Genomic DNA, 26555 nt, shown 5'->3' with positions numbered 1-26555 from the left:
GCAGCGTCTAATGCCTTTGTCGAAATACCGACAACTACTGCTGCTGTTGGGCTTACGAGGCTTAAGAATCCATCCCATGAAATAGTGCGGATGTTGATCCGTCGCTCATTGTCGACTACAATGAGTCGATACAGTTGCCGTCACCTCATAGTAGTGATATGGACAGCGAGCTAAAGAGCAAGGATGATGGCGCACAATTGCCCATCCAAACTTCTATTATTTGTCCAAACATGAAGACAACAAAGTTTATCAATACTGTATAGTCGTCTGCGCTGGCTAGCGCAGCGACCATTAATGAGAGCGCTGCCCATAGAACAGCAGCTGCTACTCCATTGGGTAAAATTACTACGTCTATTGCTCAGACCATTACCCATAATTGTATCGACATAGAGTATTCGGAGCCTTAAGCTCCGCCGACGACACGTGAACGTGCTAAGTCGGTGTCACAAGCCAGTCGTTTTTAACGTGGCTATGTGACGGGTGGCATATCAAAGATGCCCCTCCATCTAAATGGCCTCGTTAAACGGGCCAAGACCGTCGCTGCTAGAGCGAGTTATCCTAGACACTCATGATTATTATGGCGTCTTTAATTCGTGGAAGGTTCAGGGGTAATCGCTTGGATGTGTTGTACCGATTCTGGTCGTGTTGCCATCGAATGAAACGCTCGACCAATACGAGACGAAATTCTTGCGCCGCATTCATCCGCATTCCGAAGCGACGAAGCAGCGGTCGCAACGAACTAATTACGCCCGCGTGCGTGGGAAATAGTCAAGGGCGGTACTGTACACCCCTGTTTCTCCTCACAAAGCTACTTCGGCTAGTACATTTCAGACCCTCAGCTGGTGCTCCTTTTCATAGGCAGCCACCAAGCCGGGCACATCAATACGTAGGGTATCACTTAGTTCTCAAGAGTCAAAACCCTCCGGGTAACCTTTACGTTGGACGAGGATCTGATACCTTTGCCTCACGGAGCTATGGGCAAGCAACCTTCCAACAAGGAAACGTTGATTCTTATCCGCATCTATTAGTGCAGGCGGTGCCCGATAGCAGTGCAGATCTTGCCCACCTACTCGCGGCTGCCTTACCTTCGTCCGTTCAGTCGCAGGCGTTAAGCGCTGCCGATCGACGAATCGCGGATCTCGAGGGGCAAGTCTTGTCACTGACCTCAATGATGTCCGAGCGAAGACTCGTCAGGGTTATGAACGCCTAAAGAACTGCTTGGACCTTCTGATGAAATAAATGTGGAGGGATCCGCGTTACACGCGTGATGTCCCTCGTTCCACCCGAACGACGCTTGACTCACCGTCGGCGTCACCATTGGTCAACTTTGACGGGTGGGGGTATGTGACCTCATTTGGGTCTACATACCGTTTTAGACGACCCACGTAAAATACGGGTGCGTCCTTATATACCTGGGAAAGGTGAGCCTATAATTTTGGTCTTAAACCTCTTCTACCATCACTGACTATGAGCCTTCGAATGAGGGGGCTCACCTCTAGGTAGTACGAAATTGCATTTTTTGGTAGGGTAGCAGTACTTAATAGATTTTTTCCACTCTAAAACGTTCAATTTTTTGCGACCATTTCGGTCCGCATATTCTTTTTCTTCTCCTGTGCTTGCCGTCGCGTCACGGACTTTTCGTGTGATGGCTAATGACTCATCCGCAAAGCGTTGAGCCACAATCACGCTTTTTCCAACTAACTCGCTTATGACACACCAAGAGGTCAGTCATAGGATGTAGTTGACATTAACGAAACATCTTTTTTATTTGGAGCACAAGCAGGCTTTGCCGTGACTCAATACTGGCAACTGCCAACCCGACAGGGTCACTAGCGCTAGCTTTTGTCTTTGAGGTGGTACCCTCACGTGTCATCGTCATATTGACAAAACTATGTCCCTCTTTCGCAATGAGCATAGTAAGAAGTCCTCCCCCACTAGGACTCGAGCTGCGCACAAACGAGACTAATGTCCGCAGATGGCACAGTCCGTTAATATAAAACGACGTCCAACCCGTACTGGCGTGGACACTGTTTTTATAGCGAACTTCACAAGCGGCATTTGTTTACTTCATTCTTTGAGAAGTGTTATCGTGCTATAGACATCCATTACGACCCGATTGGCACGTTCTGTTTGGCCATCAGTCCGTGGATGATCTGCGATCGCCATATGAAGCTTGCCAACTAGCAGCTTGGACACATGTCGCCAAAACCCAGGCGTAAAACGTGGATTTCTGTTCGATATTATGAACTCAGACATCCCGTGCAGTCAATAAACATGATCCTGGAACAAGATAGTTGCCTCCTTGCTAAAATCGTGAGGCTTTATGGTGCTAATGCACCATCTTGCTTAGTCTATCTACAAAAACGACGAGCCACGTCCGACCTCAATGATCGGGCGGCATGCCAAACATGAATCTCAGACTTACTGACTTCCAACAATCTGTTGGAATCGATAGCGGCTTAAGTGGTGCACTGCTGGACGGTGCAGGATTTATGCGCTGACAATATTCGCAAGAGTGAACACAGTCGGACACCCATCTATATAGGTGTGGCCACCAAAAAAGTTCTGAAACTACCAAAAATGTATTTCCACGGCCCAGATGCCCACTATTTGGTGCATCATGAAGCTCTTGCAGAATCACCAACTTGAAAAATTTGTCATGAGGCACGTAGATTCTCAATGGATCACAAGGTGACTGCTGATGCGATACCAGGACATCGCTGTAGCTGAAGCGATTTAGCTTAGCTTTCTGGTGCGACGGGAGGAAAAATTTCGTTAACCAAAGTGATCAAACAGCAGGGAAAATGGTCGTCATGACTGTAGCTCTCCTTAATCACAAAGACCAATGAGCTCGGCACGTGGTATGCCTGCATGGCTGCCGACGTTGACGGCTGAAATTGTGCTTTAGCCCTAGGTTCTAATACCGCGTCGATGAAGACGCGGGTACAGCTCGGAGCCGTGATTGACTCATGTACTGTACCAAGATGAACCATCTTGCTAAATCTGTCTTTATGAACACGAATCCATTGATTTGTGATCGTGTTCGAAAAATAGGAAGACGAATTTCATAGATATGGACTGCCAAAACTCTGCCGGAAGCGGTAGAGGTTGGAGTCGTGCACGGAATGAAGGGCTAGGTTTCACCCGTTGACATACCTCGCAAGGACGAAATTACTTGCGCACGAACTGATACTGGCGAGGCCAGTAAAAGTCGCAACTTACTGTGATATATGATTTCTCACGTCCACGATGCATCATGACACTCATACACGATGCGCGAGTGCAAAGTACTGTTAGTTGGGACGACGACACGTGGAGTGTCACCGGCAACGGCTGTGTATTATAGTAAGCCGTTGCGTGTTGTAAATCTATCTAGAGACGATCGATATAAAGCCGGTAAATCATTAAAGGATTCATTGAATGGATTCATCACATGTTCCATTAAACGCAGAAGGTCTTTACGTTCTGTGTTGGCTTCCGTTAGTTTTACCTATTTTTTAATCTGTTTATGGCATGTCATTAACCAAAGTTGGTGACGGAACACACTTGTAATGAGTGAAGTTAATTCACTGTTGGAGTGCGCAGCCGACCCGAAATTGGGTCAGCGTGATAACGCGTCAGCGACGACATAAAGTCGTCCTGGCTTATATTCCACGGATAAATTACACTTCGCGAAGAATGATAGTCACCTCACCATTCTTTGTGAGAGGTTTGGGCTGTTTACGGCCGTGCTTGATGACGCATGGTCCGAATATACCGTGAACGTTCTATCTCCAAGGGGAAAGACCCTTAATTTAGCCAGTGCATAATTGTATGGCAAGGAGTTCCTTATCATGCACCGGATCATTCCGTTCAGCTGGTTGCAGCTGACGCGATGGGTAGTAGACGACGCGCTCCGCGCCATCCGTATCGCATTGCATTAACGCACAGCCGATTTGCAAAATCGCTGACGTCACAGACCACATGAAATGGTCTGTCTTGATCTGCAATCGCCAAGGTGGGTGATTGCATCAAGCTTAGCTTGATGCCCTCAAAGGATCGTTGAAAACCAGCGTTCCAGAACAATAATCTCGTACTTTTCATGAGACGCGAGAGATGAACAGTCGTCTCGGCATAATTGTGTGAGTTATTGTGTAAGTACGCCGCTAAACCAAGGAACTTCGTAAGTCCCTTGACATCGACTGGCACAGGCCAATCGGTTATCGCCTTTATCTTTTCAGTATCAGGGCGCACGCCATGTTAACCGACGATGACCCAAGAAGTGGTATTTCGCTTGCAGCGAGTATACACGTTTTGAGAATTGTGTACAACTTATACATCGTAAAAATAACTTGGTGCAAATTCTCGCACCGGTCTCAACAGATCCGTTACGCATCTGTTGAATGTTGCAGGGAAGATACTAAGCCCTGTGGCATTACTAGCCATTCCCAGAGCATCCCACTGGTACTTCGAGCCCGGTTTGAGCTCGACCTCATGTCGAGTGCCTTTGTCCTTAGGCAACTCGCACGGAACTGCTTCAGGGAATATGTCCCTGAATTCAATTTAAATTTGTATATAGGATTTGTCATTAGTGACTCCCAGGATTGAGAAGTATGTCTCTCAAAACGAGTCTTCGCATCAAGGTCCCTTCGTCCATCGATGAGCTGCTGAGAACCCGTTCGTTCTTTGCAAAATTTACGACCAAATATCGGTTACGTATTCGTTCTCTGTGACGAGTACGCAGATCTGCTTCATTTTGCCTTTATGCAGATCTGTCAAGAACCGTTTAGGTTCTAGGGTTGGTAATTGACTTATCTCCGAAGATGACTTAGGAGGCGCATACAGCTTTAGAGTATAGGCGCAATTCTTGATCCGTCATTAATCAATACATTTAATGTCTCGGTTTCTTCTTTGGGATCTCTTTTCTACAGGCTGCCGACTGATCAATTTCGCGGGATGCTGAAGTCTAATCACTTTAGCCTTAATTAGTTAGAAAGCTTTCTTCTCAAGTACGTGGGGACTTATTTCCTCAACGTCTTCCGACTGTGATTGCGCAAGCACAATCGGGTCCTCTACAGTCAACTCTCTATTGACCTGGGATCATCGTGTTGTCCATTTTGGGTAACCGGTATTTTCCTTGAATGTCGCCCGCTAGGCGTGGATTCATGTCTCACTCCCATCCGAGTGGCCTGTGCATTCGCACAGCCGCCGGCAGCTGAACCCATATTTTGACTAGTCGTCCCAGTGTGATGACTTATCACACTGTGGGGTGATGTTGTGCAGTCGTACTAACGACCGCACCACAAGTGAGGCCATCGCACTCACTCATACTACATCCAAACGTTTGTGGACGCTTCCAGACGTTCATCAGGTGGCCATCTGATGAAAAAGTGGCAGGCATCTTTACGGATCGATGCTGCCAGCTGATCATTGGCTCATATTTTCTAAGCCAAGGTAGACCTAGGATAACATATAATTTGTCATCCAAATCCAGTACGATTAATTATTGTCGTACTGTAATTCTTTTAACGTGTAGTGAAATTTCACTACGCGTTTCATTGCTGTTATCGATGCGCCTGTCGCTAGACGCACCGTCATCCTCGTTGGAGGGATGTAGCGCTCAACATATTTCAGCCTACGACCCTCTAGCGACTGGCGACAAATAAAACTATTCGACGCCTCACAGTCCACTAGGGCTCTAAGTGACAAATCATTTGTCACTTTTAATTTAAAGGTGATGAGGGGTACTCATCAGCAGGTGCAGCGACACATAATGACTCTGTGTCTTAAGCAACTTTTGTCAAGAGATTTGCAAATTCTCTTTATTTGCTGGATCCGTAGGGCGTTGCGCCATTACTGACCCCGACTATTTTTTGGCGGTCCGCCTCGCTGTTGCGATTTCGCTACAACGTCAGACCCGCGACCGTTGCCCTTTTTGGCATTCGGTCCATAAGTACGTTCAGTACCCCTCGGTACTGTGCGTATGACACTACACTCATGAGCGTAGTGACCTAAATTTTGACAGCGATTGCATCTCTAAAATCGCTTATTTTTCGTAAAGCGAGGTCTCTTGCCTTCGATACAAGAGAGGTCCATAGTTTCTGGACCTCCTGCTCTTGTCGTCTGGTAGGACGATACAATGACGAACTCGCTTGAGCCTGTCTTAATTTTAAGTCCTCCTGTTCCGCAACGGGTACCGCTTCTTCAAGCGTATCCAGTTTCAAGCGAAACAGCTGGGCCATCCGAATGACCTTGCATGAACACCGTAATCAATGTGTGTTCATGAACTCGATCGCTCATGATGCAACTCCCTTTGAGTCGTATTGGGTGAGTATAAGCGTGAACATCATGCTTGCCTTGCTTATATTTTCGAAAGCTCTGATCGAGCTCTGCGCTCAGCCCTAAGCGAGGGCTTCGAAAGCCTCTACCGAGCCAAATACATTTGTGTCGCGTAGCTTGAGGCCTAGTGCCCAAGTTTTGGCGCGGCCTGCCCGATTTGATTGAACAAATGCGACTTGCATTTGCTCGTCAACGATGTGACGAGCCTTTATGGCATCGTCCAATTTAGCGAACCAACTTAAAAGGGAGTCTTCTTCGACTTCATTATACTTAGAGATGTATATCCTTAAGGTTTCCGGACGACGCATGCGCGTCATCCCAGGTACAGGGATCTGTATTTGTTGTAACCTCAAAAGTTCTGCCTGCTAAGAGCCTTGCAGATTTAGCAAAGCTACATTCTCTTTTGCCTCGTCAAGTTTATGTTGTATGAACTTGGTGATGGCTGAATGGAAGGCATCTCTGTCCAAACCGGACAGCATGGCCAAGATGGCATCATTCCCTATGGTCGAACTCATTCGTTCGACAGGACTCCTTTCTATGTCACTTAGAAAGGAGTAGCAGTCACGCGACGTGATGCGTATTTCCATTATCAGCTAACGTGTCCATGTTAGATGATAGAGCTGTGGTCCTTGGACGGACTACAAAGTGCTACCAGGTGTAACAGGGCACTGCCGACTTGTACTGGTTCAGTACGAGTGGTGCTACACGTCACTTAACATACATCAGTAGTGCAGAGAAGGACTCTCTTTTAACACTTGCTTTAAAGTGATTACAATAGACTGTACTATATATAATTATTTTATTCTGTTTCTATCAATTTTCTATCAACTAATTATATACTAATACAAATCATGTAATAAAGTCACTCTCTCTCTTTGCAGGCGTCCAGTGCTGACTGGACCCCGGAGAAAGTAAATATAATGACCTATATCTAGCAATAGATAAGCTTTTTATAATATAACCATGTAAAGTAATATTCTCCAGATATTATTTACCTTTTATATAACATATTAATCAAAACCTTAAGTGTTAATTTCATATAACGATTACCCCGTTACATATTATCTAAAAGGCTAGTAATACTTTGGGAATATTACTTTAGATAGTAATATTCGGAAAGCTTCTGCATTGGTAAATATAGGCTACTTTATCTACTTTCTCGACGAACCAGTCAGCACTGGACGCGTGCAAAGAGAGAGACAGATAAGACTTTATTACATGTTTTGTATTAATATATATTTACTTTATATGAAATAGATAGAAACAGAGAGCTTAATTATATTAAATACTGTTTACTTCTAACCCTATTTGCAAGTATTTTTTAGTAGGAGTCTTCCTCTGCACGAACTAGTGTACGTGAAGTGACGTGTGGCACCACTTGTACTGAAGCAGTGTGAAGTGGACTTGTACTGCAGCAGTACAAGTCGGCAGTACCCTGTTTCACGAACTATTAAGTTACATCTAGTGCCTTAAGATATATCTTTAAAAAGTCCAAAAATCTTACAGATCACAACGCAAGGGCTGGGAAGACACAAACACGTTAACATAAAAACAGTAATTGAACTTGTATGTAGGCGGGCACGTCTTAATGTGTCCACGCTCTACTTTACCACACACCCTAGCACAACGAGAAAACGATTTGGATTTCTTCTCTTGTGTGCAGTTAGGTAGTTGTGGTGGGTGCCTTAGCAACCTAACTTGACGCTCTAATTACTCTGGTTAACGTGTCGTCACGGGAGCGGTGATCCGACTCCTCGTGCGCACTTACCAAGTAGGTAGTAGTTTTCAGACTGATTTATATTTAATCGTATTAAACATAAATACCTATTTTACCAATCATAAAATGTCATCTCTAAAAAGAAAACGCTTATATGTATTGCGAGCGTATCTTTCTAGATACCTCGCGTAACGGATGACGCTAGCCGTCATTCCTCCTAATGTGAATGCACCTATGTGCATCACATACACAAGGGTCGGTCATAAATGTGAACCACACCCGAGCGCTGGGTCTATTTGCTTTATTTGAGTAATTGACGATCCCTTTAAGTACACAAAGTGTACTTAACGGCGACTCTGTAATATTAGGGCAACTGTGGCCCGTTACACCATCTCCCCCTTTGAAAAAGAATTTACATCTCGAAACTCATCAAAGAGGAAGGAGGAACTGCGAGCCGCTTTACGCGCCGCTTTACGCGCCGCCTAGTTTTCTCAGTCAATCAAGCGACCTGTGTTCACATACACGGCGCCAAAGATGCCACCTAAAAAGGGCAATGTTGGTGGGTCGTCGGCGAAGACACCAACTTAAGCACTAAGCGCACGCGCCGCATTAACACATTGGCAGCGTCTAATGCCTTTGTCGAAACACCGACAGCTACTGCTGCTGTTGGGCTAACGGGCTTTAGGATCTATCCCACTTTAATAGTGAGGATGTTGATCCGTTGCTCACTGTCGACTACAATGAGTCGATACAGTTGCTGTCACCTCATAGTAGTGATATGGACAGCGAGCTAACGAGCGAGGATGACGGCGCACTATTGCCCAACCAAACTTCTATTATTTGTCCAAACATGAAGACAACAAAGTTTGTCAATGCTGTATAGTCGTCTGCGCTGGCTAGCGCAGCGACCATTAATGAGAGTGCTGCCCATAGAACAGCAGCTGCTACTCCATTGGGTAAAATTACTACGTCTATTGCTCAGACCATTATCCATAATGGTTCTGACATAGAGTATTCGGAGCCAAAATCTCCGCCGACGACACGTGAACGTGCTCAGTCGGTGTCACAAGCCAGTCGTTTTGAACGTGGCTATGTGACGGGTGGCATATCAAAGATGCCCCCACCATCTAAATGGCCTCAATTAAATGGGCTAAGAGCGTCGCTCTTAGAGCGCGCTCTTCTAACCGCTGATAAATATTATGGCGTTTTTGAATCATGGGAGACTGAGGGAAATCGCTTTGGGTCTTTTCCCGACCCCGGTCGTATTGCGTTCAAATGAATTGACCGACCAATACGAGGCTTAAATCACGCGCCGCATTTATTCTTATTCCGATGCGATGAAACAGCGGTCGCAGCAAATTAATTTCGCCCGCTTGCGTGTGAAAGAAATCATGGCCGGTACTGAACCCCCTGTTTCTTCTCACAACGCTGGGAGCTCAAGACGCACCAGTGTTTAATGTTAATAACCCAAACGAGTTTAAATTCTGCATATCAGGTGTTTGCTGACTAGTGCTTGGCCAATTGACCACTGTGAGTCGATTTGAGATAAGCGAAGTTTCCTTAGCTTGTGCAGAAAATGCATTCTTAGAAAGGTTAGCAGTACTTCATAGAATTTTTAACGCACTCTAAAGCGCTCATTTTTTGCGAGCATTTTGGTCCGCATATTCTTTTTGCTTGTCCTGTGCGCTTGCAATCGCGTCACGGAATTTTCGTGTGATGGCTGATCGCTCATCCGCAAAGCGTTGAGCCTCGCTCATCCGCAAAGCGTTGAGCCTCGCTCAAGCTTTTAGCATCAAACTCGCCTATGACCATGCAGAGAGGTCGGTGATAGGAAGCAATTTTATTGACCACTGCTTAATTGGCAGGGTCACTAGGGCAAGATTCTATCGTTGACATGATACCCTTACATGTCATCGTCATATTGACGAAATTATGTCCCACATTCGCACCGAGCATAGTGAGGGGCCCTCCGCTCAGTCTGTCCACAAAACGACGAGCTTCGTCCGACCCTTATAATCGGGAGGAATGCCAAACATAAAGTCCAGATTACTGAATGCCAACAATCGGTTGGAATCGGTAGCGGCTTCAGTGGCGCACTGCTGGACGGTGCAGGCTTAATGCGCTGACACTGTTTGCAAGAGCTAATATAGTTGGCCATCGATCTATATAAATGGTGCAACAAAAATCTGACACTCGTAAGAATGTATTTTTACGACTAAGATGCCCATCACTTGGTGCACCATGGAGCTCGTGAAAGATCATTAGCTTGAGATCTGTGTCATGAGGCACATAGATTCTTAAAGGTATCACAAAATGACGGCTGTGCCATACCAGGCCATCGCGATACTTAAAGCGATTTAGCTTGGCTTTGAAGGACGTTGGAAGGGTTACCTTTCCTCCACTAAAGTGATCCAAAAGCAGGCAACAATGGTCGCCCTGACTGTAGCTCTATCTTATCGTAGGGCTAATGAGCTCGTCACGTGGTATGCTATCATGGCTGCCAACGTTGACGGCTGAAATTCTGCTTTAGCACTAGGCACACCTTCCTGGTTTCTTATATCAAAGTCTGGTCTGCGCGAAAGCGTCAGCCAAGACATTCGTCTTACCCGGCCTATATTTAACTTTGAAATTAAATTCAGAGAAGGATGCAAGCTATCTTGCCGTTCTAGGTGGGAGGTGCGGTGAGTTTATTGCGGTCCCCGTAGTGATGCGTGATCCGTATAAACCACAAATGGTTCGGTGCCCAGTAGGTGCACACGAAACTTGACAAGAGCATATTTTATTGAAAGTAGCTCTTTGTCATGCACAGGGTAATTCAGTTCCGCGGTTTTTAATAGCCGGGACTGATAAGAGATGACGCGGTCAACGCCGTCGTCATCCTTCTGCATGAGCGCGCTGCCGATTGCAAAATTACTTGCATCGTAGACGACGCTAAAGGGCTTATCCGCGTCTGGCAATGCCAAGACCGGTGCCTAAACAGAGATTGCTTCACTGATGTGAACGCATCTTCTTGTTCCTTTAACCAAACCCATTTTGTGTCCTTTTTAAGGAGATAAGATAATAGTTTAGTATGCTCCGCATAATTCTTGCTATACTTATGCAAGTAATTAGCGAGCCCTAGGAATTGGCGCAAATCCTTCACATGCCGTGGGATTGGCCATTCCTTTACTGATTTTACCTTGTCTGGGTCTGCTCGTACACCATGTGTACCAACAATTCAGCCCAGTACAGGTATCTCAGGGACCCCTATGACGCACTTTTGCAAGTTGACGTACAATTGGGTGTCCTTTAAAGTCTGCAACACAGCGTCTAGAAGACGCTTGTGCGACTCTATTGCGCTCAGCCCGTCCTCGGCGCTACAATGCACTAATACAACATCAAAATAATGAGGCGCGTAGACACGGTGCTGACGCATCACGTGAGCCATCACCCGGTTGAATGTCGCTGGTTCGTTTTTCAAACCTTGGGGCATCCCAAGCCACTCCCAAAGCATACCGCTTCGGGTGCTTACTGCCGTTTTGGCTACATCAGACTCTCTTAGGAGTACCCGATAGTAGCCATCCTTAAAATCCAACGTTGTCGAAGAACTCATCTATATAAATGGCTTGTTCTTTCGGCAACGACCATTGCCTGGCCAAACAGTACTTGGTGCCAGATTCGAGATCTATCTCGTGCCCGATGCTCCTATCTGCTAGTAGGCGGATTGGCACTTCTTCTAGGAACACATCGCGATGTTTCCACAGAACCTCAAAGAACGGACTGTCTCTCAAGGCACCCCAGCCTTGATCAGCGAACCGTTTCTTTTGTCTTTTTCTAGGACGCTCTCGTCCTGCGCGAGTTTTACAAACTTTTGTGATGAACCGGAATCCACTAGGAGCGTCATTACCTGGTCATAGCCTCGTACTTAAGCGCTATAGACTAGCAGGATTCGAGGTCTGAAGTTTCGAGATCTCAAGGTCAATGCTACTCATTTGTTCGACAACCATAAACCTTAAGGTCGCTTCAGAGTCCGCGTCAGTAGGGCATCCCGCCCCTATTGCGCTCCTGTATTTTCCGACCCCTCAATGGTCGATGAAGAACTTATGCGTCTCACAAGCTGGTTCTTGCCGCCGCCGTTTGGAGAGGGAGTGCTCTAGCTGGACATCTTTCACCCAGCAGAGACCTTGGCATAGCAGCATGCCTTCATATGGCCGCGCTTGCCGCATTAAAAGCAGAGTACATGTGCATGCCCAACTCTATTCGAGTATCATCTGTTCTCTCGGCGGAAAGCCTAAACCAAGCTGTCGCCAAGGCACTATTTAAGGATTGGTCCTCAACTTAGGCAATTTATAGTGCCTCTTCCATCGTCGACGGCACCTTTCTGTAATTAGGGCCTGTCGCGATGGGCCATGGCGTAGTCCAATTATAACCTCAGAAACCTTAATGGGCTCCGGAATTGGACCTACGGTAATGGAGGGCGAGCGCATCTCCTGCACAGACTCTTACAGGGATTGCTTTGCATGCCACACCCCAAAAAATCGCGTCTGAAGCAACACCTCGTTGTTCAGCGGTTAGTACATGGCGCGAATCTTTCCTTTAAGATCGCCCATGAAATGAACGCTTTTCTGTCCGCCATAAGCGCCGAGTAAGCCCACTCTGAGGCCTTACCGCGCAGATGCAACATGGCGTGCGACACCATCCGGCTGTCGTCCTCGATGACATGCGCGACACCGCATTGCTTCACAGCTAACAGACAGTGGACAATCGTGTGCGCTGCAGTTCCATCGAACTTGGGCGGGTCCATCCGAATGGGCCTCGGCTGATGCGGCTGGGCAGAGAGCATCTCAACAGCCTGTTAAGAGCTTCACTCCGAGCCTGCTCACGCCTCAGCTCATTTTAAGTCTGAGTGACCGACTCCGCCGCGGCATGGCTCTGTGCCCCGGACGAGGCTCTCCTATGTCCGAGCACGAATGCCTCAAACTGCTTCAACTGAGCAACATGTTGCTCAGCAGGACCGCCCAGGAGCCTGGCCAAGGCTTGTTCACCAAGTCCCTGCGCCATATGCCCTGCCACCTCACGATGATGTTCGGAGGGCAGGGAGAAATGTGCCTAATCAATATTGAGGCTCATCTTTACGTACACACGCAGAGATGCGGGTCGTGGGAGGGATTCAAGGACTACCAAGTGTAGGCGGGCATGTCATAATGCGACCACGCTCTGCTTTGACACATACCTTAGCACAGCGAGTAAGCGGTTAAACCAGCTTCTCTTGCGTGCCGGCTTAGCGACCTCACCCAGCGCACTAAGTACTCTAGTAAAGTGTTGTCACGTGAGCGGTAATCCGGCTCCTCGTGCGCACTTACTAAGTAGAAAGTAGTTTTCAGAACTGATTTATATTTAATCGCATTAAATATAAATACCTATTTTTACCAATCAAACATGTCTCTCTGTAAATAAGACGAATATGTATTGCGAGCGTATCTTTCTAGATACCTTGCGTAACGGATGACGCTAGCCGTTATCCTTTTTAATGTGAATGAATGCACCTGTGTGCATCACATACACAAGGGTTGGTCACAAAAGTGAACCACACCCGAGTGCTGGGTCTAATTACTTTAATTTCGTAAATTGATCATCCCCTTCAGTACACTAAGTGTACCTAACGGGGACTGTGTAACATTATGGTAACTTTAGCCCATTACAACATCTCAAAAGAAAGTCTGACAGTATTGTCAATTGTTAAAGTTCTTAATGTAGTAATCATCCTAGCATCGGATACTGATTTGAACGTGTTGGGCGGTCGATAGAATACTCACTCATGCTTCAGAGCTTAAACACCGTCATCTTAAAAGCTTGCGTGCTGTTTTCAAACCTAAATCACTTTAAATCCAGCTGTACGGTCTATATATCAAGACCTTTTCGATGACTTTTGTGTCCCTAGAAGACGCCTTAACTCGGCCCTCGCTTAAATGTCAATCATCAGCTGGGGCACAGCAGTGCGTCGCAGATATATATGGTGCAGTGCCGTAAGCTTGCTTACGAGGTGACAGTTGTTTCTGTCGATTCCCCGAAAACAAATCAAATATTTGATATGAACTTTGTATGCACCAAGATGTGCAAGCCAACTGGTCACCAACAACATCGCAAGAAAGAGGTAACAAAAGATTGGCACCCAAAACCATTTGATAAATACCGGTCTAAACAGACTTTCACTAGACTTGTGTATACTTGACTTGGAGTGCTCGATTTATAGCCTCCTCCGTGACTGGTTTCTACACCCGACCAGTTTTCCTGCATATCCTTTTAATGCTGTCTTTTGGATGGGATTGGCTTCTCACGCAACCTTCGACCCCACCACGCCTTGATAATCGAAAAAAGAAAGACTCGTGGGTGTAATGGCAGTCTGGAATTTGCTCTAAAGTGGTCAAGTCCGCACCAAGTTCGTCCCTTCTTTTAACTTCCCTGCATCGCTTGTATACGAATCATGCGCTTTGCTTTCGTTTGGCTCGTCGTGATGATCGCGGCCAGTGTCGCGGCTAGCGATACTACGGATTCCACTCGCAAGGCCCTGGCTACAAAGGAGATTGCGACAAGTGTCGTGGCGAAACCCAGCGCGCATCAACGCCGGCGTCTGGGATGGAGTTCCCATGTTTCGGAATGGGCGAGTAAAATGGGCGAAAAACCATTCATTCAAAAAAGTAAAGCCTTGTACCGAAAGTTTCGGCCTGCCAAGCTTAAAAAAACTACCACGCAACGGCCAGACGTTCCTCTTTATGCACAGTCAGGTACTATACCAATTCCAAAGAAATCTTCTGTGTCAGAGCCAGGAATGTTTACTGCTACGAAGCTAGATGATCCTCCTGTTCTACCGTTAGCAAGTATTCCTGTTGTAGAGCCAATTAAACCTCCTGTTTCAATGTCAGCAAGTGTTCCTGATGTAAAGCCAATTGAACCTCCTCGTTCAAAACATAAGGTTCGGTTTGATCTATCTGACAAAAATCCAGAAGAAAATGCGGTCAGAACCCCAATGAAACGTCCTGTTTCAGCACTAACCCCTGAGAAAGAAAAAATTCCATTGACTTTTTCAACTTTAGATCTCAAAATGGATCCCTTGTGGTCGCGGTGATATCTAACATAGTCGCTTTTAATATACATGTATTTTCGTTTGTTAAATGGTTTTATCATTGCGTGCAGTCGCTATCTACTTCGGAACTTGCAACGTGTCGTGGCTTCTTTTTGTTATTGGCATTCTTCACCCGTTTACAGGTCCACGCGTCGTCATTCTCGCCAGTATTGAAACGCCTTTGTCTTTGATTTTGATACATCACAAAGCGCTGTTGACTCACAGAAGCCATGAAAGCAATCAGAAAGCAAGTTTTGTTTGACCGAGAGGTCGCAGCCTTCCGGGCGGTAGCTCGCTCCTTAGCAACAACAGATCGAGTCGCCGAGATCGTCGGTAACAAAAATTTCTCTTTTAATCCACCGTCGTGTTCACTCGTTTCAATCAAGCGAAACATTTTGCGCTCGCATTTGTAAGAGAATCAAATTCACGTAGCGTGGATTCGAGCAGCTAGTTTTGTTTCGTATCCATACAGACACGTACTGTCGTGTATTAGACGTGGGCGTTTAATATACCAAGTGTACTTAATGGTGTTTTGTAACACAGGGCAGACTCCAATTTTAATGATTATTTTTCAGTTTTTGGTGGGCAAGACAAAAGACATGATCAAGTGTTAGAACAAGTCCTATGACCATCATTTCGCCGTGACACTTTTAAGGAAACTACATGGCGAGGATATTGTCAGTGTGGAAGCACCAGAACTGGTGAGTTCACCATAGCTTTCGCGATACGTGAGCATCCATACCGAAGCTTCGATGGACCCGAAAGTACGTGCCTGGACGGCTACGAAACAACAACCAACCCACGCTACGTGTAATGATGCACACACTCGGTTAGTGTGTGAGAGATAGAAGTCTTTCTAAGGTACATACGCTCGGGCACTAGTTGCCACTAGGTTCTACAAGCCCCTGAATCCCTTGAACTAGGATTCACTAAGCTTTAATAGCTTGTACAACTCCACGAGTTGTTAACCCTTTAGTTCTATAAAACTCAGAGACTGTTTGAGGCTACAAGTCTTCTTTTGACTTAAGGAGCGAGGTAGCCCCGCTACATCTGGTAGCACTCGTAGTCAATCTACGCCTGAGTCTTCATAAGACTAAGTCTTCACTGCAACGGAAACGTTTCAAGAATTTTCAGAGGCGCAACGCACACTAAATGAAAAGGCTCAAAACTTTGTTTGGGCTTACCACATAGAGTTCATATGTCCCAGGGACCAAGGTTCTTCATGAAAGGCTTGAAGCCTTCATGCGATATGAATCTTCCCTGCTCGGACAGGTTCAAGATCACCTTGCGGCATCTATGCAAACTCGGTACATCTCTGTACCTGATTCTGAGCCTAAGGCTTGCCCTCTTGCTGTCAATGTGAAGACATACGAGGAAAAGAGGGAGAACACCTCCTTTTTTTAATTAAGCCGATGGAGATGCCCTTTGACTGCGTCTTGTTCCTAACAGAACGATAAAAGGTGGTTATGGCCATTTTTAAGCTCGGAGGTAGAGCCGTGGATTGAGCATATCGTGCAGCACGTTCATAAACGACGCTTTTACCTCATGGATTTCGCTGAAACAGCAAATTACTAGTATGTTTGCACCGGCTGATCAGCTCATAGCGACTCGACAGGTTAAACGAATCCTAGGGGACTATCATTGCATCTATGCATCAAGACCCAGTGCAAATATCAATTATCGTAACAATCTTTATGGAGGTCTCAATGAGGGCGTTGTCCACAAGGATTTATTACGAGCCCATCCTGCTACTTATGAAGAGGCAGTTGTCATGGCGCTACGTGCTGAGTTCAACTTTAAGTCTGCTCGTGTTAGCACGCCTGTTTACCGTACAAGCTCTTCGAGCACATGGATGTGGCCTAGTAGACCGGAACTTATGGATCAAAGCCTCGTTAGGGAAGCAAAAGAAACACTTCAAGCTGTGGAACAGCATAAGAACATTCGTAGATGTTATATGTGCGGAAGCACGAAACATTTACCTCTCTATACGAGAAATCTGATACGGTGCGGGAAAACGTCGATACTTAGTAGGTGCGGGGTGCTTACTGGGAAAAACCTAAGCTCTGTTGAGCCTCTAGGAGGTGAGAATAAACAGGACCTAGCCCCAATTAGCTCGGTGCGTAATGGCTCGGGGTGTGAGTACAAACCTGGCTTGTTTGTCGCTCGAGCGACTGTGAAGGGCTTTGAGAAGCCATAATCAATTTTATCGACTCAGAAGCATCTTGCAATTATGCTCGATGTCATTCCTTTGAGGGAAACCACCAATATTTAAGGCGCTAAAAGCGCATGAAGGTGATATAATCACTGTTCGCTTAGCGACTGGGACTCGGGTCGCTGTTGCCAAAGTTCCATTGGACTTAGGTATAAAGTTTCCGGACTTTGACAGTATAAAACACTGTCTCGTCCTTTATTTGGATCCGAGATATGATCTGATCCTTGGTATGGTCTGGTTAGAACACCATGAGCCATGGATCGATTGGAGGTCTAAGACCTTAGGCCCCACGCGCAATGTTCCTAGCAAAGTTTTGGAGAGTCATGAACCCACATTTGCTCGGCAACAATAGCGCTATTGGCGCGGAGCATTGAATGAGTCTATCAGTGTTTTAGACATTGGCATGTCTGAGTAAATAATCTCTAATGTTAAAAACATTAATTCTGAGCCCGATTTAGCAGAAATAAGTAGAACGGCACGTACTCCGTCGAGTGACACTCGTTATAATAACGATTCACTAAATGCTGAAAGCAGTGTTGGCCTAAGGTCGAATCATCAAGGGTGCAATATCCCTGAGATACGTGAAGTGGCACGTCTAAGTCCACCGAGTATGATCCGCCGAGGTGTCAGTAGTGACACTATTGGCGATTTGCCAGGGCTTTCGGGTCAAACCCTTCTAATGCACGTAAAGTGACATGTAAACGATTGCTGGACAAGGAAGTTGAGTTACCGAACTCCTTGTCGGATGACAAATTAGACACCATGTCTTGTATAGAACGATTACAGGCGGAAAAATTTGGGGACGTGAACGTCCCGGCCTCTAAGAGACGTCCTGTCTCTTCTCGAGACAGGGAAGACGCGAAGCGTCTATATTCTCACAAAGTGATACGAGCGAGCAATACATACGCTTGTAAATGATGTAACATTAACGGATAAGTTAGCCTTTCGTCAATCCCTTCGTTAAATGCTCTTTTAGAGCTAGACGAAATGTCTATTGAGGAGTGCCGCCGAGCCTTAAAGGCTGGCGACTTATCTGAGGTGGTGGTCATTCGACCAACGACTGAGTTAAACTCATCGTCACTTCTGGACGAAGCTGTCTTGGGTGACGCAAATGCAGCACTAAGTGCGCGGAGTGGATAATCTATCCTTAAAGATCCTACGGATCGATTTTATTCTTTGATTAAGGAATTCCAAGATGTGGGCGCTTTCTTTAAAGGGTGGCTGCTTCCAAGGTGGAGTTATTGCAATGTTTGGTTCTTTAAGTATGTACCAATCCACCATCTATTTTACCTCCGGATAGAGGTGTCCGTCATGAATTGACTTGGTTCCGGGAACCAAATACTGTGTCACACGACAGTGGCCTTTATCGAGAGAACAGTGTGACGCCATTGACGATTTCTTCCGTGCTAAGCACGAGGCGGGAATGGTACGAGAGAGCAAATCTCCCATTCGACACCGACATTTTGTGTCAAAAAGCCGAATATTAAATGGCGCATTAAACATGCTTCTAATAAGCTTAATGCTGCCACTTTACCAGCTCAAACCCCCATTCTAGAAAGGATGTTCTACAGAACAATATGGTGGGATCTACAATGTACAGTGCACTTGACGTAGTCGATGGTTATTACAAACTGCTCATGCGAGCTAGCGATATCCCGTTTACAGCGGTTAGTACCCCAAGCGGTATGCTATGGGAGTGGTTGGTTATGCCACAAAGGCTTTCCAACGCCCCGGCAACATTAAATTGTCTAGTGACGCAGCTGTTCCACCCTCATCGAGGTTATGCACATATTTATTTCGATCACATTTTTGTTTGGGGCGGTCGCATGTAAAAGCCACATAGACCATTTGCGAGCGCATGCGCGCAAACAAATTGTATGCCAACGCATCTAAATGCATTTGGCGCAGAAAAATTCCTTTTTTTAGGATGCTTCATTGGTAAGCGATGTCTTAGAGCGGATTCCGCTAAGGTAAAAGCCATAGTAGATTGGCCGGTTCCTAAAAATCAAAAGGATTTGCGTAAGTGGTTTGTCTCGTCAATTATTGTACAAAATATAGCGAAAATTACGCTGATATGTCTAGGCCAATATCTAATTTTCTTAAAAAGGATACAGGTTGGTGCTGGTCTAGAACAGAGCATAATGCTTTTCAAGCAGCTAAGGATAGTCTTACCCATGCCCCGATTCTGACACTACCAAATCCAAATTGGCCTTTCAGTGTCGTCTGCGACGCTTCGGATTTTGCCGTTGGCAATGCTCAGTTACAAATAGATGCTGATGAGCATGACCGTGTTATTGCGTTCGAGTTTAGACAGCTTAAAAATGCGGAAAAGAACTGCCCAGATCATGACAAAGGGTTACTTGCTATGAAGTATGCTCTCGTCAAATTCACAGTTCATCCGCTCGGCTTGAAGCTGTTTGTGATTTACAGACTAGGCATATATTACGCACTGCGACTAAGTCGCCCCATCTCTAACAGAAAATGGCCCGGTTTCTATCCGTTTTCGCCGAATACAATGTGGCGGTGAAGTATACGCCTGGCAAGCAGAATGCTTTGGCTGATGCGTTATCACGCAGGCCGGATCATGAGCTCTCTCATTTGACGACTACAATGTCGCCTATTACTGAATTAATACGTCAGGCTTACGCCCAGAATAAATTGTGTGTAGCTCTGCTACAAGCTCTAAATGCACTGCCCCGTTTTTTAAATGTCGGCGGGTTTGAATGCAAGATTATAGTGATTTTCTATCAAAAACGACCTGTTGCTTTATTGCACGGACGCTGTGGATAGATACTCCGTGCGTCGTTGTCTCTCATGATGAGGATTTGAACCACCGAATCCTCTGAGGCACACGATACTGTCCTTGGTGTTCATCTCAGTGGAAGAAAAGACCTAGGCTCTGTAAGCTAGATTTATTGGTGGCTCAAACTTTACAATTGGGTCTGCACATACGTTCGCACATGCGAAACTTGCCACGGATTAAACCCTCGGCGCATGCTGCTGCACCACTAGCAAGTCTGTCCATACCCACAGGATGTTAGGAGTTAATTAGTATGTATTTTTTATCGGTCTACCGAAAGATTTGGCCGGTAACACCGGCATAGAGGTCTTTGTTGACCGATTGAGCAAAATGGCTCACTTAGCGGCTGTGCCGGATACCATTGATGCTGAGGTACAGCAAGGCTGTTCATCGATCGCGTATTTCGACAACGCGGTTTGCCTGTGGCAATTATCACTGATTAGGACCCCCATATCACGGGTAAATTCTGGAAATCGATACTTCGATGGCTTGGCACTAGATTAATCATGTCCATAGCGGACCATCCGCAGACCTATGGTCAAATTAAACGTGTCAATCGAGTCGCTGAAGACGTTTCACGCAGTGTGTGTGCTCAGACACCAAACGCTGGAGCTCAACGCTCCCAGCGGTGATATTTGCATTAAATAACGCTGTCCATGCATCTAAAGGCTACACTCCGTTCTTTATCAACCTTCTCACCCACCCACGCATGCCGTTAACGATAACACTACGTGGCTTAGGGCTTGGTGGGAAGATTTAAACAATCTGCCGCAGATCGTTCAAATCCTTGGAACTCCAGGTGCTGATTTAGCGTATTATACCATTGACGTGCGGCTTGCTTGGTTCCATACGATACATTTCCAAGAAGGCACTTCTGAGCTGGTTTATCCGAGATTTCGAAGCTGTCCGGCTGATCCATGTAAATCTCCTCTTCGACTTCACCGTAACAAAAATGCTGTATCCACATCAACGTTCTCTGCTTCGAGATCCTCAGTTGCGGCAATCGCTAGCGCGGTATTTTAGGATTCCTTTCGGGCCACTGGAACGGCCGGGTCGCTTTGTGAATCCCTTAATCACGAGCCGTGCCTTGAACTTGAGAGTAGTTAATTGCATCCGATAATTTTTCGCTCTTGCGGCAAATTCACGAGTTCCCAAGTTTTCTGCATCTCGAGAGACTTCATTTCGCTCTTCATCGCTTTAAGCCACTGATCTATGTATCTGGTAGCCATCACCTCACTATACGACGTCGCTTTCCCACCGTCATTGTCCTCGGCGTTGAGGCAGTATGCGAGTCGAGTGGGAGTGTTGGCGAGGAAGCGGCTCGACAATAGATCAAGATAGTGTTGCAGATAAACACCTCCGCGGACCATCCGCAGACCGATAATCAAACTGAACGTGTCAATCGCGTCACCGCGGGCAGCGGTCTCGTCTGGCGTCCTCGCCGTGGGACCAGATATTCAGATGGCCAAGCTGTGACCCGATTGAAATGGGGAACTATATCCAAGCGATTTCCCCCGATCCTTCCATCCACGATGCCCACTTGTTGGTGCATCGTGACACTCATACATGATGCACAAATCATTGTGAGTAGGTACGAAAATGTGTGAAAATTGGTCTCATTTAACTAAATTGCCGCAAAAAAAATCATTGTGAGTAGGAACGAAAATGTGTGCAGATTGGTCTCATTTGACTAAATTGGGCACCGTTGGTCTAATTGTTAGAATCATCCCTTCCAAGTAGGAGGTCGAGATTCGATTTCCCGACAATGCATCGGTCAACCTTAGCAGATAGGCTTGCTGCTATCAGCCCTTTATTATTCGGAAACAAACAAGCGAGTTTCTCGTGACGCGATTTAGTGTCTCAAGACATGTACGTGACACGATGGCTGATAGCCAAGAAAAACAAACATAAAAAAAAGATGCCAAAAGCAGAAGCTGTATTAATTCTTGTGCGGTCGGAGGCTGAATTTTATTAAAACGCTAATAGTCTACCTACTAACTTGGTTTTCATGGTCTTTAAGACCAAATTGCGCCCGCGCTTTATTAGACCATTTTCGCTCGTGGCCAAGAAGGGCCTTGTATTTCACGCTAAACCTTCCTAGCAAGCTTCGTACACACCCAGTGTTTTACGTCGGCCTGCTTTGGCCATATCAGAACCCTTCCTGTGTGGAGTTGGAGGCGCTTGCTCTAAAAAAGACGGCCGTGTCGCAGACTGCTGCATCCGCACCAGGATGCTCAGCTGACCCTCTTAACGAGGTTGCTGACATACCAGCATTGAAAGACGGTATTAGGCGCTTAAAAAAAACTTAAACGGAGCAAGGCTCTCACGAAGAAGTTGCACCTCGTGCTTTAGAGCATCAAATGCTTCCGTCGAAATTTCGCCCCCCTCCCGCGCTGCTTGATGCGCGAGGGAAGCTTCAGTTTCACGTGGAGAAACTTCTTAAATGACTTTGTCGTAAGGGGCAATCCCAGTATCTGGTGAAGTGGCTTGGGTACCCCTCTTCTGAAAGCTCTTGGGATTTTGAGGTACCTCTTCGGCAAGATTCCCGGTACGCCGTTGACATTTTTGAGCGCCAAGCTTAGGGTCAACTTCGTCAAATGACGCCCCCAACACTAGAAGTGGGAATAGATAGATCTATAGCCTCAGTGCGGCTCTGTTCTATGGGTACACCGGCAACCTAAGCACTGGAGTACTGGCTAAGCCTATCCTCGGTTTGTGGCATAAACGCCGACCGTAATTGGCCTTTAACCTTAATCTTGTCAAATCGAAGCGGAGTTTTTGTTCCAAACAAACATCACCAACATTCACAAACTCTCTAATATTCTAAAAATTGCGGAGGCGGCGGGCCCGATGGACCCAGTTCCCAGACGAAACTTCGTTTTCACTTTTTTTTGTTCATTTGGAAACAAAACGATCGGAATTTCCCTCATCGAGGTCACGGAAGCCCAACGGGCCTGATCACGGAAACGTGTCAAATACTGAATTCGCGTCATTACTTTTAAAAAAGGTATCGCTCATGAAGAGCATCGCGAGCAGCAATCTCCTTCGGCGTCCTCGCCGTGGGACCGCAGAATCAGATGGCCAAGCTGTGACCGGTGATCTCTTTGGGACGCTCTTCTACACTAAGTGAAGTGTATTGGTGTTCACTGTGAGCTGTAGCTTTCGCTATCCCTGCAGCTCGACGACGAGCTTGTTCCTCTACGAGGATTGCCCACTCTTGCTCTTCATCGAACGAATTAGTTCTATTTCTGTCGGTCTACAGCATCAGCGATGGAATCCTATACGAAACGGACCACTGCTTTGGCTGTCATCGACACCGCGACGGCAGCAAGATGTACCAATTGCTAAATGCTCAACAAACACAAGAATAACATTATTCTTGTGGCTGTCTTCGGGGAATCATAAGGCGAAGTCCTATAGATACGGACTGCCAACACTCTGTCGGAACGGAAAGAGGCTATAACGGAGAACGGGATGAAAAACTGGTCTTGACCCGCTGAAAAACTTCGCAAGCGTATGTACTTGCGGGCGAACTCATACTGGTGTGGCCAGTAGATGTCGCAACTTAACGTGAGGTAAGTCTTTTCATGTCCACGATGACCACTTATTAGTGCATCGTGGCACTCATACATGATGCGTAAACGCAAATCATTATGAGATGACGACACGAAGTGTGTCGCCAAAAATGGATGTATATCACAATAAGTGATTGCGTGTTGTATATATATCTGTTGAGGATCGATACAATTTCGACAATTCTTTTAAGGATTGTTGGGATAATTTTTTATAAGTAATCCATCAGCCCTGTAAGAGCTTTGTATTCTTGATATGCTCTTATAACGTCGTCAAGTAATATTGACGACGAAACATTTATTGTTGCAACAGTGCCCTCATGCTCACTCCTGTTTTTTCGCTACCGGCTCGAAATTCGGGCCGGCAAGAAAGGGCATCAGCGACGACATTAAGTCGTTCTAGTTCATATTCCATGGAGAAGTCATACTCCCCGAAGAAAGACAACCATCTCACACAGGTCTGCTTGACTTTGCCACTACGTAGATCACGCAAGTACCGTTTTGGTTCAAGCGTTTGGAAGTGAGTTGTCTCCGAAGTGTTCTTTGCAGGCGCTATTAGATCAAGTGTATAAGCGCCTACATTTGATCCATTGTTTACTAATATTTTTTTTGTCTCAATATACTCTTTGGAACATACTTCCAAAGGTACCTTGGAACCTTTGACCACAGCGTTCTGCGGACTTAATCCCTCAGATTTTGAGGACTTATCCCCCAAGTTTTATTTTAGGAGTATCCTCTCTAACTGTCTCGAGCTGTCGTTGCGCTATCACAGCAAGATCCTCTACGATCGACTCTTCAGTCGATCTATTAACAATAAACTAAGCATGGCGCCTCCTTGCGCATCGCACAGTCGTGGCTAGTAACGATTGAGGGTTAAGTTAGACTAAAATTAACCAATTAATAGAGCTAATGTCAGATTGCATCAATTATACGAAATATGGTATCATTGGAACTTTTTACGTAAGAAATAATAAGACTAATATTTTCTTACTGTTTTATTTTTTTCCTCTTAAAGAAAATATCAATTGTTTATTCCTCTTATAGGAAATAATACTAATGCAATGGAACACCACATTTCAAGTATAGTAGCAAAGAATACCCCGTTACAGGGGTACTAATGTTGGGTGCATGGTCCTCGACGCGCCTTCTCAATTTGAATTTTTTATGTGGACTGTTGTGCGGCGGTGGAGTTTGCGCGCAGTGTAGTGCGTGTGGTGTGGTGTGTGCTGTATAGGCGGGCACGTCTTAATGCGGCCACGCTCTACTTAAGCACACACCCTAGCACACAGAGGAAGCGGTATGACCGTCTTCTCTCGCGTGCAGCGAGGTAGTTGTGGTGGGCGCCTACCCAACGCACTAAGTACTCTGGTTACGTGTCGTCACTGGAGCGGTAATCCGACTCCTCGTGCGCACTTACTAAGTAAGGAGTAGTTTTCAGACTAATTTATATTTAATCGTATTAAATATAAATACGTATTTTTACCAGTCATAAGATGTCATCTCTTTAGACAACACTAATATGTATTGCGAGCGTAGCTTTCGAGATACCTCGCGTAACGGATGATGCTAGCCCACATCCCTCCTAATGTGAATGCACCGATGTGCATCACATACACAATGGTGGGTCACAATGTAAACCACACCCAAGTCGTGGGTCTAACTTTTTTAGTTAAGTAATGACCATCACTTAAGTCTTCAAAGTGTACTCAACGGGGACTGTGTAACATTAGGGTAACATTAGCCCGTTACACTATCTCCTCCTTTAAGAACGAATTTACATTTTCGAATTCGCCAAAGAGGAACAGCGAGCTGCTTTACGCGCCGCTTAGTTCTGTCTATCACTATTGCTACCTATGTCTTTACACGGAGCATAATATGACGCCTAAAAGGGGCAACGTTGGACCAGTTCGAAGAGGAACGTACATTGCAAAAACACGTTGGCAGCGTTCAATGCCTTAGTCGAAACGCCGACAGCTATTGGGGCTGTCGCGTTAACGTGGCTTAAGGATCCATCCCATTTTAATAGCGAGGATGTTGGTCCGTCCCTCTTTGTCGACTACAATGAGTCGACACCGTTGCCGTCACCTTATAGTGTTGATGAGGACAACGAGCTAATGAGGAAGAATAATGGTGCATTATTGCCCATTCAAACTTCTCTCACTCGTCCAAAATGGAGAGAGCAAAGTTTTCTAATGCAGTCTCGTCGCCTGCGCTGGGTAGCACAGCGACCTTTAATGAGAGCGCTTCCGATAGAGGCACAGCCGCTACCCCGTTGGGTTAAATCACAACGTCTATTGTTCAGACCATTATCCAATATGGTTCTGACGTAGAGGATTCTGAGCCTAAAGCTCCGCCGCCGACACGTGAACGTGCTCAGTCGGTATCACAAGCCAGTCGTTTCGAACGTGGCTATGTGACGGGTGGCATATCACCAATGCCCCCTCCATCTAAATGGCCTCGTTTAAACGGGCCAAGAGCGTCGCTTCGAGAGCTCGCTATTCTAGACGCTCATAAATATTATGGCGTGTTTAAATCATGGAGGGCTCAGGGAAAATCGATTGGGGTCCTTAAACTACCCCAGTCGTATTGCGTTCAAATGAAATGGCCGACCAATACGAGGCGAAATTCACGCGCCGCATTCATCCGCATTCCGAAGCGATAAAACAGCGGTCGCAGCGAGTTAATTTTGCCCGCTTGTGTGTGAAAGAAATCTGGGCGGTATTGAACCCCCTGTTTCTTCTCACAACGCTGCTTCTGCTAGTCCATTTGAGACTAGCGAAGAGGTCCTAAGCTGGTGACCCATTTCATAGGCAGCCACCAAGCTCAGCTGTCCC

At 46.1% G+C, this 26555-nt stretch overlaps 2 protein-coding genes across 2 annotated transcripts; one reads left to right on the top strand and one right to left on the bottom strand.

Annotated features, from left to right (window-relative positions):
- Positions 1-14498: 14498 nt before the first annotated feature.
- Positions 14499-15140, top strand: CCR75_002290 (uncharacterized protein; the record flags this gene model as incomplete). Its single annotated transcript, XM_067960388.1, has 1 exon — positions 14499-15140. The coding sequence occupies one exon, from the start codon at positions 14499-14501 to the stop codon at positions 15138-15140; it is 642 nt and encodes a 213-aa protein (XP_067818902.1).
- Positions 15141-15195: 55 nt separating this feature from the next.
- On the bottom strand, positions 15196-15531 carry CCR75_002291 (uncharacterized protein; the record flags this gene model as incomplete). The annotated part of the gene is made up of 1 exon (XM_067960389.1): positions 15196-15531. One exon carries the CDS (start codon positions 15529-15531, stop codon positions 15196-15198), a length of 336 nt encoding a protein of 111 aa, XP_067818903.1.
- Positions 15532-26555: the final 11024 nt, after the last annotated feature.

Source organism: Bremia lactucae, linkage group LG13 (assembly GCF_004359215.1).
Source record: "Bremia lactucae strain SF5 linkage group LG13, whole genome shotgun sequence".
NCBI lineage: Eukaryota > Oomycota > Peronosporomycetes > Peronosporales > Peronosporaceae > Bremia > Bremia lactucae.
This window is presented reverse-complemented; position numbering and strand designations above follow the sequence as displayed.